Source organism: Salvelinus alpinus, chromosome 29 (assembly GCF_045679555.1).
Source record: "Salvelinus alpinus chromosome 29, SLU_Salpinus.1, whole genome shotgun sequence".
Taxonomy (NCBI): Eukaryota; Metazoa; Chordata; class Actinopteri; order Salmoniformes; family Salmonidae; genus Salvelinus; species Salvelinus alpinus.
This window is the reverse complement of record NC_092114.1, coordinates 27,425,470-27,444,663: the sequence shown is the minus strand read 5'-3', so window position 1 is coordinate 27,444,663 and position 19,194 is coordinate 27,425,470. Positions and strand designations below refer to the sequence as shown.

The 19,194-nt window shown below is 46.5% G+C and overlaps 1 protein-coding gene across 5 annotated transcripts in view; it reads left to right on the top strand.

Annotated features, from left to right (window-relative positions):
- LOC139559422 (triple functional domain protein-like) overlaps positions 1-19,194 on the top strand; it is a 111,588-nt gene that overhangs the window by 55,720 nt on the left and 36,674 nt on the right. For 3 of the 5 annotated variants that reach the window (XM_071375440.1, XM_071375438.1, XM_071375442.1), the window contains 19 exons: positions 2,188-2,310; positions 2,905-3,096; positions 7,766-7,924; positions 8,230-8,460; positions 9,124-9,246; positions 9,900-10,091; positions 10,238-10,407; positions 13,414-13,588; positions 14,497-14,692; positions 14,801-14,967; positions 15,158-15,277; positions 15,584-15,775; positions 16,168-16,317; positions 16,443-16,557; positions 16,646-16,761; positions 17,055-17,177; positions 17,870-18,067; positions 18,493-18,608; positions 18,960-19,026. In XM_071375440.1, coding sequence (XP_071231541.1) covers positions 2,188-2,310; positions 2,905-3,096; positions 7,766-7,924; positions 8,230-8,460; positions 9,124-9,246; positions 9,900-10,091; positions 10,238-10,407; positions 13,414-13,588; positions 14,497-14,692; positions 14,801-14,967; positions 15,158-15,277; positions 15,584-15,775; positions 16,168-16,317; positions 16,443-16,557; positions 16,646-16,761; positions 17,055-17,177; positions 17,870-18,067; positions 18,493-18,608; positions 18,960-19,026 — 2,925 coding nt within the window. The remainder of the gene's footprint in view (positions 1-2,187; positions 2,311-2,904; positions 3,097-7,765; positions 7,925-8,229; positions 8,461-9,123; positions 9,247-9,899; positions 10,092-10,237; positions 10,408-13,413; positions 13,589-14,496; positions 14,693-14,800; positions 14,968-15,157; positions 15,278-15,583; positions 15,776-16,167; positions 16,318-16,442; positions 16,558-16,645; positions 16,762-17,054; positions 17,178-17,869; positions 18,068-18,492; positions 18,609-18,959; positions 19,027-19,194) is intronic. The other 2 variants (XM_071375441.1, XM_071375439.1) reach the window with 1 other exon arrangement.

The window sequence follows — 19,194 nt, the reverse complement described above, 5'->3', positions numbered from 1 at the left end:
CTGGTGTTTTGCGGGTACTATTTAATAAAGCTGCCAGTTGAGGACTTGAGGCGTCTGTTTCTCAAACTAGACACTCTAATGTACTTGTCCTCTTGCTCAGTTGTGCACCGGGGCCTCCCACTCCTTTATATTCTAGTTAGAGCCAGTTTGCGCTGTTCTGTGAAGGGAGTAGTACAAAGCGTTGTACGAGATCTTCCGTTTCTTGGCAATTTCTCGCATGGAATAGCCTTCATTTCTCAGAACAAGAATAGACTGACGAGTTTCAGAAGAAAGTCCTTTGTTTCTGGCCATTTTGAGCCTGTAATCGAACCCCCAAATTCTGATGCTCCAGATACTCAACTAGTCTAAAGAAGGACAGTTTTATTGCTTCTTTAATCAGGACAACAATTTTCAGCTGTGCCAACATAATTGCAAAAGGGTTTTCTAATGATCAATTTGCCTTTTAAAATGATAACCTTGGATTAGCTAACACAACATGCCATTGGAACACAGGAGTGATGGTTGCAGATAATGGGCCTCTGTATGCGTATGTAGATATTCCACAAAAAAATAAGCCAGCTATAAGTTTCCAGCTACAATAGTCATTTACAACATTAACAATGTCTACACTGTATTTCTGATCAATTTGATGTTATTTTAATGGACAAAAAATGTGCTTTTCTTTCAAAAACAAGGACATGTCTAAGTGACCCCAAACGTTTGAACGGTAGTGTATATACTGAGCACTTGTTGGCTGCTTTTCCCTCACTCTGCGGTCCAACTCACCCCAAACCATCTCAATTGGGTTGAGGTCAGTGATTGTGGAGGCCAGGTCATCTGATGCAGCACTCCTTCACTCTCCTTCTTGGTCAAATAGCACTTACACAGCCTGGAGGTGTGTTTGGGTCATTGTCCTGTTGAAAAACAAATGATAGTCCCACCAAGTGCAAACCAGAAGGGATGGCATTTCACTGCAGAATGCTATGGTAGCCATGCTGATTATGTATGCCTTGAATTCTAAATAAATCATTGACATTGTCACCAGCAAAGCACCATCACACCTTCTCTTCCATGCTCCACGGTGGGAACCACACATGCAGAGATCATCTGTTCACCTACTCTGCATCTCACAAAGACAAGGCGTTTGGATCCCAAAATCTCAAATTTGGACTCCTCAGACCAAAGTCACAGGTCTAATGTCCATTGTTCCTGTTTCTTGGCCCAAGCAAGTCTCTTCTTCTTATTGGTGTCCTTTAGTAGTGGTTTCTTTGCAGCAATTTGACCATGAGGGCCTGATTCACACAGTCTCCTCTGAACAGTTGATGTTGAGATGTCTGTTACTTGAACTCTGTGAAGCATTTATTTGGGCTGAAATTTCTGAGGCTGGTAACTCTAATGAACTTATCCTCTGCAGCAGAGATAACTCTGGGTCTTCCTTTCCTGTGACGGTCCTCATGAGAGCCAGTTTCATCATAGCACTTGGTTTTTGCGACTGCACTTGAAGAAACTTTCAAAGTTCTTGACATTTTCCGGATTGACTAACCTTTGTGTCTTAAAGTAATGATGGACTGTCATTTCTCTTTGCTTATTTGAGCTGTTCTTGCCATAATATGGACTTGTTCTTTTACCAAATAAGGCTAGCTTCTGTATACCACCCCTACCTTGTCACAAGGTACACAACACATGTGATTGGCTCAAACGCATTAAGAAGTAAAAAAATTCCACAAATTAACTTTTAACAAGGCGCACCTGAGAATTGAAATGCATTCCAGGTGGTTGAGAGAAGGCCAAGAGTGTGCAAATCTGTCATCAAGGCAAAGTGTGGCTATTTTGAAGAATCTCAAATATAAACTATATTTTGATTTGTTTAACACTTTTTTTGGTTACTACATGATTCCATATGCATTATTTCCTAGTTTTGATGTCTTCACTATTATTCTACAATGTAGAAAATAGTAAAAATAAAGAAAAATATACACACACACACACACGTGCAAGCAAGTGTTTTTGCACACTCACGTTTCTACATTCACACGTGCAAGCATACACACACGTACAGTAGTCCCACTAAGCAGTATACAGTACACACAATGATACACCCACACACAATCACAATGATACAGACCCAAGCACACTCTACCGTCTGTAGCTGTTGGCTGCCTGCACTATCCCGTCTCTAACGTGTGTGTTTGGGTGTCTTTCCCTCAGATGTTTGATTGGATAATGGCCAACAAGGGTCTGTTCCTGGCCGGCTACACCGAGATCGGCAACAACCACCCTCACGCCATGGAGCTACAGACTCAACACAACCACTTCGCTATGAACTGCATGGTAAGAACACACACACACACACACACACACACACACACACACACACACACACACACACACACACACACACACACACACACACACACACACACACACACACACACACACACACACCGAGCAGCGGGCTATTACACAGCTAGAAGCTGTATCCATACAGGCTTACATAATGGTTGTGAAATGGATGTCTTTAAAGCAGGAGATGAATCTACTGTTTTGCCTCAGCTAGATGATGACTCTGCAGATGGAAACGCTCACTGCCATTTAGCGCTGCACTAAAATCAATGCAAGCTCTCTCTCGTGTGCACACACACCCTGTCTAGTTGAGGCTAGGTCCATAGGGAATCCATAGGTAGCTATTACAGAGCTGGCATCCTGCCATACTGACATCACTCCAATCCTTTCTATAACCACAATCTGGAATGCAAGTACGCTGCATTGGGGTTTTCGGTATGGACTTAGTGTTTACTCCAATTTTTGTTGTTGTTGTGCTTATTGTGAAATATCTGTATGTTTGTTTGTCTGTTATCTGAATAGCTAAATAAACCAAATCAATGTTTCTCTCTTTCCTTCACCCCAATCCCCTCCCCGCTCCAGAACGTGTATGTGAACATCAACAGGATAATGTCCGTGGGTAACAGGCTGTTGGAGTCTGGTCACTATGCCTCGGTGCAGATTAAACAGATCTCAGGTCAGCTGGAAGCGGAGTGGAAAGCCTTCGCTGCTGCCCTGGACGAACGCAGCACACTGCTGGAGATGTCTGCCGCCTTCCACCAGAAATGTGACCAGGTGGGTGGTGGTGGTACAGACACTCGTCACACGCAGGAACACATACATCCAGGCAGGCAGGTAGGCACACACATAGAATTGCTGAGTTTGTAGAATTCCAAATGGAGAATCAGGGCGGTCCTCTTTCCCAATAGGAATATTCAATGGTATTACTCTCATCATTGTATCCTTTCATGTTCCACAGTTAAAGAAAGAAAAATAGTAAATTTTTCATGAAATTCAACCATTTTCCATAGATGCTACTTCACAAAGCTTCCTCTTTGTGTATTCTGATTATTCGAGGGTAGACACATGGAGAATACATGGAGACAATCATACACACATACATACATACATACATACATACATACTTACATACATACATACATACATACATACATACATACCTACCTACCTACCTACCTACCTACCTACCTACCTACCTACCTACCTACCTACCTACCTACACCAATACATACATACAGTTGAAGTCGGAAATGTACATACACCTTAGCCAAATACATTTAAACTCAGTTTTTCACAATTCTTGACATTTAATCCTAGTAAAAATTCCCTGTCTTAGGTCAGTTAGGATCACCACTTTATTTTAAGAATGTGAAATGTCAGAATAATAGTAGAGAGTGATTTATTTCAGCTTTTATTTTTTCATCACATTCCCAGTGGGTCAGAAGTTTACATACACTCAATTAGTATTTGGTATCATTGCCTTTAAATTGTTTAACTTGGGTCAAATGTTTCGGGTAGCCTTCCACAAGCTTCCCACAATAAGTTGGGTGAATTTTGGCCCATTCCTCCTGACAGAGCTGGAGTAACTGAATCAGGTTTTTTAGGCCTCCTTGCTCGCACACGCTTTTTCAGTTCTGCCCACAAATTTTATATAGGATTGAGGTCAGGGCTTTGTGATGGCCGCTCTAATACCTTGACTTTGTTGTCCTTAAGGCATTTTGCCACAACTTTGGAAGTATGCTTGGGGTCATTGTCCATTTGGAAGACCCATTTGTGACCAAGCTATAACTTTCTGACTGATGTCTTGAGATGTTGCTTCAATATATCCACATAATTCTCTTCCCTCATGATGCCATCTATTTTGTGAAGTGCACAAGTCCCTCCTGCAGCAAAGCACCACCACAACATGATGCTGCCACCCCCGTGCTTCACGGTTGGGATGGTGTTCTTTGGCTTGCAAGCCTCCCCCTTTTTCTCCAAAAATAACAATGGTCATTATGGCCAAACAGTTCTATTTTTGTTTCATCAGACCAGAGGGCATTTCTCCAAAAAGTACGATCTTTGTCCCCATGTGCAGTTGCAAACCGTAGTCTGGCTTTTTATGGCGGTTTTGGAGCAGTGGCTTCTTCCTTGCTGAGCTGCCTTTCAGGTTATGTCGATATAGGACTCATTTTACTGTGGATACAGATACTTTTGTACCTGTGTCCTCCAGCATCTTCACAAGGACCTTTGCTATTGTTCTGGGATTGATTTGCACTTTTCTCATCAAAGTACGTTCATCTCTAGGAGACAGAACGCGTCTCCTTTCTGAGCGGTATGACGGCTGCGTGGTCCCATGGTGTTTATACTTGTGTACTATTGTTTGTACAAATGAACATGGTACCTTCAGGCATTTGGAAATTGCTCCTAAGGATGAACCAGACTTGTGGAGGTCTACAATTTGTTTTCTGAGGTCTTGGCTGATTTCTTTTGATTTTCCCATGATGTCAAGCAAAGAGGCACTGGGTTTGAAGGTAGGCCTTGAAATACATCCACAGGTACACCTCCAATTGACTCAAATTATGTAAATTAGCCTATCAGAAGCTTCTAAAGCCATGACATAGTTTTCTGGAATTTTCCAAGCTGTTTAAAGGCACAGTCAACTTAGTGTATGTAAACTTCTGACCCACTGGAATTGTGATACAGTGAATTAGAAATGAAATAATCTGTCTGTAAACAATTGTTGGAAAAATGAGTAGATGTCCTAACCGACTTGCCAAAACTAGTTTGAAACACTTAGGTTGGTGTCATTAAAACTAGTTTATGTAAACTTCCGACTTCAACTGTACATACAGACACATTCTCTGGTGTGTGTGATCTCTGTATGATGAGAGTTTGCAGTGAGATTACAGTTAGATTAGAATCCTACTTTGTTGGTTTGTTTAATATTCCCATGTGACTTCTTCTTTTATTTTATTCTCTGCTATGTCTTTTTGTCCCCCACGTTAATATCGGGGAGGGGACTGTGAATCGGTCTCCGTCCGTCCATCTAGCCGTCCGTTCGTATGTTTGTCACACGCGATATCTCAGACAGCGCTGGCCCGATTTTGACGAAACTTGGGTGAATGATGCGTCTTGCCAAAGAGATCCGGCATTTACAACTTACACTGATTGGCGGGAGCAATAGTAATTAACTGAAATGTGTGAGTTGCACCAGAGAGGAAGAGGCGAAGCGAAAGGGATAACTGGGCCCAAAATCAGTCTTCTCCAGCAGGTGCCATTTTTTCTTTGGCACAGTACATGGAATACAGGGAGTGGATTAGCTAAAGAGACTGCAGGGCTCGACATTCAGGGCTGCCCACAGGCCCGGCAACATCTGCCAAGCTCATCTGGCCAGTTAATCACGCTTTCATATGGCCCCCTTGGGTCAGTACGTTTCCAAACTCAGATTCACAGAAATACACTGTATTTATAAACACTGTAAAAATCACATGATGTTATTAGTGCCAGTGGGAGTTTTTTTAGGACATTAAACAAGCAACAAGATCATATTTAGTCTGTAATCTAGCTAATGATTAGCTTATTGTGGTAAACAATGCAGAGGAGCAACCCCATGCTTCAGCCATGTAGCCACGAGGCTGCACCAGACAGGTGATCATGCTTCAGCCATCTAGCCACGAGGCTGCACCAGACAGGTGATCATGCTTCAGCCATGTAGCCACGAGGCTGCACCAGACAGGTGATCATGCTTCAGCCATGTAGCCACGAGGCTGCACCAGACAGGTGATCATGCTTCAGCCATGTAGCCACGAGGCTGCATCAGACAGGTGATCATGCTTCAGCCATGTAGCCACGAGGCTGCACCAGACAGGTGATCATGCTTCAGCCATGTAGCCACGAGGCTGCACCAGACAGGTGATTATGCTTCAGCCATGTAGCCACGAGGCTGCATTAGACAGGTGATCATGCTTCAGCCATGTAGCCACGAGGCTGCATTAGACAGGTGATTATGCTTCAGCCATGTAGCCACGAGGCTGCATTAGACAGGTGATCATGCTTCAGCCATGTAGCCACGAGGCTGCACCAGACAGGTGATCATGCTTCAGCCATGTAGCCACGAGGCTGCATCAGACAGGTGATCATGCTTCAGCCATGTAGCCACGAGGCTGCACCAGACAGGTGATCATGCTTCAGCCATGTAGCCACGAGGCTGCATCAGACAGGTGATCATGCTTCAGCCATGTAGCCACGAGGCTGCATCAGACAGGTGATCATGCTTCAGCCATGTAGCCACGAGGCTGCATCAGACAGGTGATCATGCTTCAGCCATGTAGCCACGGGGCTGCATCAGACAGGTGATCATGCTTCAGCCATGTAGCCACGAGGCTGCATCAGACAGGTGATCATGCTTCAGCCATGTAGCCACGAGGCTGCATCAGACAGGTGATTATGCTTATTGCTAAAATAGCACACCTGCCTGATAATATGTACAGGCTCTAAAGATATTGCTTTTCATCAATATGTTATTGGGCTTATTTCTGGAGGGGAATATTACGTCTTCAAGGTTTAATATGGGCTATATGTCATCATTCAGAATGGGGAATGGTTTTATTTTTTTATCAGATTGTATGGTTGGCTAACGAAATCTCCCACGGTTGAAATTCTGCATGCATAACTTGCTTTCCTGTGATCTTGGCCCAGTTTTCACATGCTACTGGCCCGGTGTGCCACTCTCAAATTGACTTGAATGTCAAGCCCTGGACTGGTACCCAGGTGAACTGCCTTCCATTTTGGGGGGATGTTTACTGTTGCTTTGTTTTTTCTTTAATGCTTTTATTTAGTTGTTTTCCTCTATTGTCCCATCAGGATTGGAATAATTTACAAAGAACTAACCTAGCCATGTGACATCCAGGTTATCATGGTGGAATCATTTACAAAGAACTAACCTAGCCATGTGACATCCAGGTTATCATGGTGGAATCATTTACAAAGAACTAACCTAGCCATGTGACATCCAGGTTATCATGGTGGAATCATTTACAAATAACTAACCTAGCCATGTGACATCCAGGTTATCATGGTGGAATCATTTACAAAGAACTAACCTAGCCATGTGACATCCAGGTTATCATGGTGGAATCATTTACAAAGAACTAACCTAGCCATGTGACATCCAGGTTATCATGGTAGAATAATGCACTGACTCTCAAAATATTTCCAAAATGAGCAATACATATACATAGTTACTAGACACAGCGCTGTGTGTGTGTGTGTGTGTGTGTGTGTGTGTGTGTGTGTGTGTGTTTGTGTTTGTGTTCGTGTCTCTACAGTACATGGGTAATGTGGACTCGTGGTGTAAAGCGTGTGTGTAATGTGTTTGTGTTCCTGTCTCTACAGTACATGGGTAATGTGGACTCGTGGTGTAAAGCGTGTGTGTAATGTGTTTGTGTTCCTGTCTCTACAGTACATGGGTAATGTGGACTCGTGGTGTAAAGCGTGTGGAGAGGTGGATCTACCCTCGGAGCTCCAGGACCTAGAAGATGCTATCCACCACCACCAGGGCCTCTACGAACACATCACTGCTGCCTACTCAGAGGTAAACAGCACTGCTGCATACCCAGAGGTAACATACATGTGTGTGGGTGTAGGTGTGGGTCAGTGGAAGCTGCTCGGAGGAGCTATAGGAGGATGGGCTCATTGTAATGGCTGGAATTAATGGAACGTTAACAAACACATCAAACATATGGAAACCAGGTTTGACTCCATTCCATTAATAACATTCCAGCCATTACAATGAGCCCGTCCTCCTTTATCTCTCCCCACCAGCCTCCACTGGTGTAGGTGTGTGTTTGGGGGGGTGGTATCACTAGCAAGGTGTGTTTGTATGTACTGTATGTGCTCAAGCCATTTTCCTTCCCCCTCCCCCAGGTCAGTCAGGACGGTAAGGCCCTATTGGATAAGCTCCAGCGCCCTCTGACCCCGGGGGGGGCTGATTCGCTAACGGCTTCGGCCAACTACAGCAAGGCGGTGCACCATGTGCTGGATGTGATACACGAGGTGCTGCACCACCAGAGACAACTGGAGAATATCTGGCAACACCGCAAAGTCCGCCTGCACCAGAGGCTCCAGCTCTGTGTGTTCCAGCAAGACGTACAGCAGGTGTGGACTAGTTCTGACCCTGTGTGGCTGAGTTGGGAAGAGCCTGGCTCTAACCACGCCACGGTCGTGTGTTCAATACTCGCAGGGATCACATAAATGATACACATACTGGAAATGTATGGACACACTAGTAGGCATCACCCTTGTAGCCAAGGTAACTGTTGCCATGGCGATACTGCTGGCCAGTATCCAGGTGAGGGGTATTCTGCCAAGTGGTAGAGGGAGAGAGAGTGAGATGGAGAAAGATCTGAGAAGGAGGGCGAGAGCAGGACAAGGAAGGTGTGAAGAGGGAGAAAGAAAGGTGGAAGGAACATGAGGGTTTTGTCTAGAAAGGATACAGCTTTTGTCAAACTTCACTTTTTGTAGCAGGTTTAGGAGAACTTACGCAGCAAGTTAGGATACTTAATTGAGCAGGTAAGGGGAGTTAGGTTGAGGTTAGGAAAACCGTTAGGGTTAGCTAAAATGCATCAATTTGACAAAAGCTGTCCCCTATCTAGAAATGACCAGATGGGAGGGAACTCATCCTCTCTGTCATCTACCTTCCTCTGCCTACTGACTGGAGTGGTATGCTGTTTTCTCTCTCACGACAACCCCTTTTTCCTCTGCCCCACAGCCTGAACTTCTATGCCACTTGGCTAACTGTGCGTGCTTGTGTGTGTGCAGGTTCTGGACTGGATAGAGAACCACGGGGAGGCGTTCCTCAGTAAACACACAGGCGTTGGGAAGTCCCTCCATCGAGCCAGAGCGCTACAGAAACGACACGAGGACTTCGAGGAGGTCGCCCAGGTAGGACACCTCTCTTCATGTCTCTGCTTTGACCTTTCCTCTCTTTCCCTTTCCTCTCTTCATCACATACTCTCTCTTTCTCCATCTTTGCACTAAATACTGTCTCTCTCTGTCTCCTCCCCTTCTCCCTTTCTCTTGTTAACTGTCCTCCCTCTTTTCTTCTCCCACATCACTCCCCCTCCCTGTCTCACTCCCCCTCTCTGTCTCTCTCCCCCTCTCTGTCTCTCTCCCCCTCTCTGCCTCTCTCCCCTCTCTGTCTCACTCCCCCTCTCTGTCTCTCTCCCCTCCCTGTCTCACTCCTCCTCTCTGTCTCACTCCCATCTCTGTCTCTCTCCCCCTCCCTGTCTCTCTCCCCCTCTCTCTGTCTCTCTCCCCCTCTCTGTCTCACTCCCCTCTCTGTCTCTCTCCCCCTCCCTGTCTCACTCCCCTCTCTGTCTCACTCCCCCTCCCTGTCTCTCTCCCCCTCTCTCTGTCTCTCTCCCCCTCTCTGTCTCACTCCCCCTCCCTGTCTCTCTCCCCCTCTCTCTGTCTCTCTCCCCCTCTCTCTGTCTCACTCCCCTCTCTGTCTCACTCTCCCTCTCTGTCTCTCTCCCCCTCCCTGTCTCACTCCCCTCTCTGTCTTTCTCTGTGTGATGGCTCTGTCCCTCCTCCAGAACACCTATACTAACGCTGACAAGCTGCTGGAGGCGGCAGAGCAGCTGGCCCAGACAGGAGAGTGTGATCCAGAGGAGATCTACCAGGCAGCCCACCAGCTGGAGGACCGCATCCAGGACTTTGTCAGGAGGGTGGAGCAACGCAAAGTCCTGCTGGACATGTCTGTCGCCTTCCACACACACGTCAAAGAGGTACAGGGTGGGAGGGAGAGTGCGTGTGTGGGGGGGTGGGGCGGTGGGTGGAGATGGAGGGGTGCGTGTGTGCGTGCGTCGTCAAGTAGCGAGACATCTTACTGGAATGTGTGTGTGCGACATGTTAATCATCTCTCGGTCCCTAGCTGTGGACGTGGCTGGAGGAGCTGCAGAAGGAGTTGTTAGATGATGTGTATGCTGAGTCTGTGGAGGCGGTGCAGGACCTGATCAAACGTTTCAGCCAGCAGCAGCTGACCATCCTGCAGGTCACTGTCAACGTCATCAAGGAGGGAGAGGACCTCATCCAGCAGCTCAGGTAGAACACACACACACACACACACACACACACACAGGTGTGCACACAGACGTAGATGCATACTCACACACTCAACACACACGTACACACACTAACACACACAAAATGAATTAGAAGAAACTGTGCAGAAGGTGAGTGGGATGGAAGAGAGAAGAGGAGGAGGAGAGGAAGATGAAAGAAAACAACAGCATCCTCACATAGCGGACTGCCAGATGAGAGAGAGGCAATAGGAAGGGAGAGATGGAGAGAAGCAGTAGGTTGAGAGTTAGAGATCCATGTATTTCACACCTCTGACCATGATTCTGCTTCTATTTATATCAAGTGTGTGAGTCTTGAGGGCTCAACACACACTGAAGCTCTCTCTCCCTCTGTCTTCCCCCCTCTCTCTCACCCCCTCTCCCCCCCCCTCTCTCTCTCCCTTTCTCTCTCTTCCCCCCTCTCTCTCTCCCCCTCTCCCTCCCCCCACTCTCTCTCCCCCCCTCTCCCCCCCCCCCCCTCTCTCTCTCTCCCCTCCTCTCTCTCTCTTCCCCCCCTCTCTCTCACCCCCCTGTCTCTCTCTCTCTCCCTCACCCCCCTGTCTCTCTCTCTCTCTCTCACCCCCCTGTCTCTCTCTCTCTCCCTCCCCCCCACTCTCTCTCTCTCTCTCTGGTGTATTCACTCCTCTGGGTATTGTTACATAATGCTGGTTACATAAGTGTGGTTAATTATGTAGAATCCCCAGTACTCTGCTAAAATGCTGTGTCTGTGTATATATGCGGCTTAGACAGGGCTTAGACTCTGATGTGTTAGCTAACTTTGGACCAGAGCTAGCCCTTGACTCTCAGTTCCATGACATTACACATAATGCCTCCTAGAGTTTTCGAGAGCCAGACCAGAGCTAGCCAAGTAACAAGCTTGTGTCTGCAGAACGGAACCAGAATAAAAATGTAAAAAATATCAAAAAAGAAGCATCCTCTCACTGTCAACTGCGTTTATTTTCAGCAAACTTAACATGTGTAAATATATGTATGAACATAACAAGATTCAAGAACTGGGACATAAACTGAACAAGTTCCACAGACATGTGACTAACAGAAACAGAATAATGTGTCCCTGAACAAAGGGGGGGGGGTCAAAATCTAAAGTAACAGTGAGTATCTGGTGTGGCCACCAGCTGCATTAATTACTGCAGTGCATCTCCTCCTCATGGACTGCACCCTCCGATCCAACAGGTCCCAGACGTGCTCAATGGGATTTAGATCCGGGCTCTTCGCTGGCAGAACACTGATATTCCTGACTTGCAGGAAACGAGCAGTATGGCTGGTGGCATTGTCATGCTGGAGGGTCATGTCAGGATGAGCCTGCAGGAAGGGTACCACATGAGGGAGGAGAATGTCTTCCCTGTAACACACAGCGTTGAGATTGCCTGCAATGACAACAAGCTCAGTTCGATGATGCTGTGACCCACCGCCCCAGACCATGACGGACCCTCCACCTCCAAATCGATCCCGCTCCAGAGTACAGGCCTCGGTGTAACGCTCATTCCTTTGGCGATAAATGCAAATCTGACCATCACCCCCGGTGAGACAAAACCGTGACTCGTCAGTGAAAAACACTTTTTGCCAGTCCTGTCTGGTCCAACGACGGTGGGTTTGTGCCCATAGGCGACGTTGTTGCCGGTGATGTCTGGTGAGGACCTGCCTTACAACAGGCCTACAAGCCCTCAGTCCAGCCTCTCTCAGCCTATTGAAGACAGACTGAGCACTGATGGAGGGATTGTTCATTCCTGGTGTAACTCGGGCAGTTGTTGTTGCCATCCTGTACTTGTCCCGCAGGTGTGAGGTTCGGATGTACCGATCCTGTGCAGGTGTTGTTACACTTGGTCTGCCACTGCGAGGACGATCACCTGTCCGTCCTGTCTTCCTGTAGCACTGTCTTAGGCGTCTCACAGTATGGACATTGCAATTTATTGCCCTGGCCACATCTGCAGTCCTCATGCCTCCTTGCAGCATGCCTAAGGCACGTTTACCGAGCAGGGACCCTGGGCATCTTTCTTTTGGTGTTTTTCAGAGTCAGTAGAAAGGCCTCTTTAGTGTCCTAAGTTTTCATAACTGTTACTTTAAGCTGTTAGTGTCTTAACGACCGTTCCACAGGTGCATGTTCATTGATTGTTTATGGTTCATTGAATAAGCATGGGAACCAGTGTTTAAACCCTTTAGAATGAAGATCTGTGAAGTTATTTGGATTTTTACAAATTATCTTTGAAAGACAGGGTCCTGAAAAAGGGACGTTTCTTTTTTAGCTGAGTTTGTCTTACCTTTTTGTAGTTAATAAATCCAATGTGAAACGTGATAACTATAGTATCCGTTACTAGCATTGAAAGTGTATTAATTGTTCTCTAATTAAAAATCTCTCTCCCTAATTTCAGTAGCTACAGTAGAATATGCATGCTTTGGAGGAAGGGGGAGGGGCTACAGTAGAACATGCAGGCTTTGAAGGAACGGGGAGGGGCTACTGTAGAATATGCATGCATTGGAGGGAGGGGGAGGGGCTACAGTAGAATATGCATGCTTTAGAGGAAGGGGCTACAGTAGAATATGCATGCTTTAGAGGGAGGGGCTACAGTAGAATATGCATGCTTTGGAGGGAGGGGCTACAGGAGAATATGCATGCTTCAGAGGGAGGGGCAGGTAGTCTACACACACAAACTGGCAAAGATGTTCAGCTGGCAGGCAGGCAGACGCTGGAATACGTTTCTAAGTGACAGTGAGGGATTTGCATAGGCGCTTTGTGTTTTTTGTGGTACTGTGAAAAGAAAATCCTGGAATGTAAAATAACGTTATTAACCGGTTCCAATGCTTTTAAAATTATGGTTCTGTTCCGGAACAGTATAGATCACTTATGTTCTCGTTTTTCGGTTCTCTTCCCTGAACCGGTTCCAAACCCTGGTAAATACACATGTCCAATTGTTTGTGTGTGTACGTTTTCTTCAATGAGTGTGTGTGTGTGTGTTCTCTCCTATGGTAGGGACTCTGCTATCTCCAGTAACAAGACCCCCCACAACAGCTCCATCAACCACATAGAGAGTGTGTTACTGCAGCTGGACGAGGCCCAGGCTCAGATGGAGGAGCTGTTTCAGGAGAGGAAGATCAAACTGGAACTCTTCCTACAGCTACGCATCTTTGAAAGGGACGCCATCGATGTGAGTGTATGGTGGGGGTGGAAAGGGTGTGTGTGTGTGGCAGAGGAGGTCCGGTGAACTTGTCTAGACTTTAGCTCAGTGACATAACCTAGTCTTCCGTTTTTAGATTACCCGACTCAATGACACACGTGTGTGTGAATCCTCACCTTGTGTGTGTCCACACATGTCTGCAATCTACAGAGCCTTCAGAAAGTATTCACACCCCTTGACTTATTCCACATTTTGTTGTGTTACAGTCTAAATTTAAAATACCCCAATGTCAAAATGGAATTATGTTTTCAAAAATATTTAGAAATTATTACAAATGTAAAAGCTGAAAGGTCTTGCGTCAATAAGTATTCAACCTTTTGTTATGGCAAACCTAAATGAGTTCAGGAGTAAACATTTACTAAACAGGTCACATAATAAGTTGCATGGACTGTGTTTAATAATAGGGTTTAACATGCTTTTTGAATGACTACCTCATCTCTGTACCCCACACATAAAATGATCTGTAAGGTCCCTTAGTCGAGCAGTGAATTTCAAACACAGATTCAACCACAAAGACCAGGGAGGTTTTCCAAAGCCTCACAAAGAAGGGCACCTATTGGTAGACGGGTAAAAAAAAAGCAGACATTGAATATCCCTTTGAGAATGGTGTAGTTATTAATTACACTTTGGATGGTGTATCAATACACCCAGTCACTACAAAGATACAGGTGTCTTTCCTAACTCAGTTGCCGGAGAGGACGGAAACCACTCAGGGATTTCTAAAAACATGTTTTCACTTTGTCATTATGGGGTATTGTGTGTAGATGAATTCCATTTTGAATTCAGGCTGTAACACAACAATATGTGCAATAAGTCAAGGGGTATGAACACTTTCTGAAGGCCCTGTAGATATCTCACCACTCTTCTCTCCCCCCCAGATCATCTCAGACCTGGAGTCGTGGAACGAGGAGTTGACTGTTCAGATGAGTGAGTTTGATACAGAGGACCTGACCCTGGCAGAACAGAGACTCCAGCACCACGCTGACAAGGCCCTGACCATGAACAACCTGACCTTTGACGTCATCCACCAGGGACAGGAACTTCTGCAGTACGTCAACGAAGTACAGGCCTCTGGTGAGTAGCAGTACACACATGTGCCCGACGGAGCTTACATTGAATGACATTCTTTCTCTCTCTCTCCATCCCCCTCTTTTTCTGTCTCTCCCTGTCCTCTCCCTCCAGGTGTAGAGTTGCTGTGTGACAGAGATGTGGACATGGCTACTCGTGTTCAGGACCTGCTGGAGTTCCTCCATGAGAAGCAGCAGGAGTTGGACGTAGCAGGCGAACAACACAGGAGACACCTGGAGCAGTGTGTACAGCTGCGACACCTACAGGCCGAAGTCAAACAGGTACGCATGTGCACACACACACCTGGAGCAGTGTGTACAGCTACAACACCAGAACCATCAATTGATACCACATTATTTCCCATTATATACTAGTAGAAACACCACTATAGTAAATACCAGGTAAGTACCAGTGGGAACAGTACTAAAATGCTCTCCTGATAACTTATATCCTTGTTCCTGGTCTGTGCAGGTCCTAGGATGGATCCGTAATGGGGAGTCTATGTTGAATGCTGGTCTGATCACAGCTAGTTCTCTACAGGAAGCAGAACAGCTACAGAGAGAGCACGAACAGTTCCAGCATGCCATTGAGGTGAGCACAGTCATTCGTGACGCAACATAACACACTTTCATTCTTATACATTGATAAACAAATTTATCATTTATTCTCTATCTATCTATCTATCTATCTATCTATCTATCTATCTATCTATCTATCTATCTATCTCTCTATCTCTCTATCTATCTCTCTCTCTCTCTCTCTGACTCTCTGTGTCTCTGTCTCTTTCTTGCTCTTTCCATCTTTATTTCCCATTATTTTCTCTCTTTCTCCCAATCTGATATTGTATAATATAAACCCTTTTTCTCTCCTCATCCCTCTCTCCTCTCCTCCTCGTAGAAAACCCACCAGAGTGCCCTGCAGGTGCAGCAGAAGGCTGAGGTGTTACTCCAGGCCAACCACTATGACATGGACCTGATCCGAGACTGTGCTGAGAGTGTAGCGTCCCACTGGCAGCAGCTCATGTTGAAGATGGAGGACAGGCTGAAACTGGTCAACGCCTCTGTAGCCTTCTACAAGACCTCCGAACAGGTAGGGGGCGCCCTCACTGTGCAAGGGGCAGGGGAACGTTTTGAGTCTGGACTAAAGGGGTAGGCATTTACCAGATGGACATGCTAGAAAGTGCCAATATTGTTACATAATAAACAAATATGTAGGTGTTTGGAAATGTGCATTATGGGAACTGAAGTTTTAAACCCATCGCTGATTCTAACAGGTGCGCAGTGTGTAGGTGAACCTGGAGCATAAGAGGGGAGTGGACTGGTGTGGCATTATGGGAGCTGTAGTTTATGTACGGTATATATCCGACTGAAACAGGTGTGCAGTGTGTTGGAGAGCCTGGAGCAGGAGTATAAGAGGGAAGAGGACTGGTGTGGCATTATGGGAGCTGTAGTTTATGTACGGTATATATCCGACTGAAACAGGTGTGCAGTGTGTTGGAGAGCCTGGAGCAGGAGTATAAGAGGGAAGAGGACTGGTGTGGGGGGGCTGATAAACTGGGTCCTAACTGTGAGTCAGACCACGTCACCCCCATGATCAGTAAACACCTGGAACAGAAAGAGGCCTTCCTCAAGGTAGGAACATTCAAACACACACACACACACACACACACACACACACACACACACACACACACTCACGGAGACCAACACACTCACAGCTGTTACCCATGTCCCTAACTGTGTGTGTTTTTCTCTAGGCATGTACCCTGGCCAGACGTAATGCTGATGTGTTCCTGAAGTACATGCACAGGAACAGTGTTAACATGCCTGGGATGCTCAGCCATGTCAAAGCACCGGAACAACAGGTCAAGAGTGAGTATCACACACACATTCATATTATTCCAGAAGAATGCTTTATCAAATACAGTATAATGGAATGTAATATCTGTGTTGCGGTCAGACATCCTGAATGAGTTGTTACAGAGAGAGAACCGTGTTCTCCACTTCTGGACCATGAGGAGACGACGGTTGGACCAGTGTCAGCAATACGTGGTGTTTGAACGCAGTGCCAAACAGGTACACACACAATTTACCTCTCTCTCTCTCTCGCTCTCTTTCTCTCTCTCTATCTCTATCTCTCTCTCGCTCTCTTTCTCTCTCTCTATCTCTATCTCTCTCTCTATCTATCTCTATCTCTTTCTCTTTCTATCTCTCTCTATCTCTCTTTTTGTCTTTTGTTTTCTTTCCTAGTCAAAATGGCTGTTCTCTCTGTCCCCTTCATTCTCTGTTTCTGTCAGCTCATCTGTAACCTCTGTCTATCTCTCTACTCCAATGTCCACCTCAACGATCTCTGTGTGTGTAATCCTCAGGCTCTGGAGTGGATCCACGACACGGGAGAGTTCTACCTGTCAACACACACCTCCACCGGCTCCAGTATCCACCACACACAGGAGCTGCTGAAGGAGCACGAAGACTTCCACATCACAGCCAGGGTAGGAAGGAGCACACACACACACACACACACACACAGGAGCTGCTGAAGGAGCACGAAGACTTCCACATCACAGCCAGGGTAGGAAGGACAGACAGACACACACACACACACACACACACACACACACACACACACACACACACACACACACACACACACACAGGAGCTGCTGAAGGAGCACGAAGACTTCCACATCACAGCCAGGGTAGGAAAGACAGACAGACAGACAGACAGACAGACAGACAGACAGACAGACAGACAGACAGACAGGCACACAGACAGACAGACAGACAGACAGACAGACAGACAGACAGACAGGCACACAGACAGGCACACAGACAGGCACACAGACAGGCACACAGACAGGCACACAGACAGGCACACAGACAGAACTATATAGACAGATCTTTACTTCATAATGTTTTTTAATCCTAGCATTACACATTTAAAATTGAACCCTCTCCTTCCCTGCTCTCTCTCTCTCTCTCTCACTCTCACTCTCTCTCTCACTTTCACTCTCGCTCTCTCTCACTCTCTCTCTCACTTTCACTCACTCACTCTCGCTCTCTCACTTTCACTCTCGCTCTCACTTTCACTCTCTCTCACTCTCTCTCTCACCTTCACTCACTCTTTCACTCACTCTCACTCTCTCATTCTCACTCTCTCTCACTTTCACCCCCTCCCCCCCAGCAAACCAAAGAGCGTGTGAAGCTGCTGATCCAGCTAGCAGATGGTTTCTGTGATAAGGGCCATAGTCACGCTGTGGACATAAAGAAGTGGGTGACGGTGGTGGACAAACACTACAGAGACTTCTCCCTGCGTATGGACAAGTACCGGACCAGTCTGGAGAAGGCACTAGGCATCTCATCTGACATTAACTCCAAGGCTGTAAGTCTGGAGGGTGTGTGGTGGTGGGGGGGTGGGGGGTGGAGGTGGAGGTACTGGGCATCTCATCTGACACTAACTCAAAGGCTGTAAGTCTGGAGGGTGTGTGGTGCTGGGGGGGGTGGGGGGGTGGAGGTGGAGGCACTGGGCATCTCATCTGACACTAACTCAAAGGCTGTAAGTCTGGAGGGTGTGTGGTGCTGGGGGGGGTGGTGGAGGTGGAGGAAGGGGGTTTCCATGTAATGGTTGCTGGAAATATGAATTGAAAAATCCTCTCTGCACACTGAAGGCTTTTAGTGTACACTTGTGTGCCCTGTGCAGATAAAAAAAAGTGAAGCTCTTTAAAAGTACTTTTTGGTACAGACCTACTGTATTTTTGGGGAAATCATGTCTCCCTCCCTCCATCTCTCCCCCCATCACTCTCTCAGAGTAAGGAGCTTCAGTTGGACATGATCCCGGCCACACCTCAAGGGTCAGAGGTCAAGCTGAGAGATGCGGCTCACGAACTCAACGAGGAGAAACGCAAGTCCGCTCGCAGGAAGGAGTGAGTCATCACTTCCTCTTAACTTCCTGAAACCGCATTAGATCGGTCACAGTCATAATAAACCAATCCCTAAGGCAATCAACCAGTTGATCCTGCCTTGGCCTCTTGTCCCCACTCAACATCTCCTAGCTAAAACACACACGCACGCACACACACATACACTGCTCTAAACAGCCACAACTACAGACACGACAATGCATTTTAAATGCGTTCTGGCCAGGTTATAATGATGTTTTAATGAGACAGTAACTCCTACAGGTCTAAATGGACAGGGCAGACAGACTAAGGGTTCTGTTGATAATGCTGTAGATCAGCAGAAGAGGCTAACCATGTGTGTGTTTGTGTGAGCAGGTTCATCATGGCTGAACTGATTCAGACAGAGAAGACCTATGTCAGAGACCTAAGGGAGTGTACGGACGTAAGTTTAGCCTACCCTCTCTTTCTCTACCCCCTAACCCAGGGGTGTCAGACTCATCCCACCGAGTGTCTGAAGGTTTTCCTTTTTTCCTTTCAATTAAGATCTAGACAACCAGGTGAGGGGAGTTCCTTACTAATTAGTGACCTTAATTCATCAATCAAGTACAAG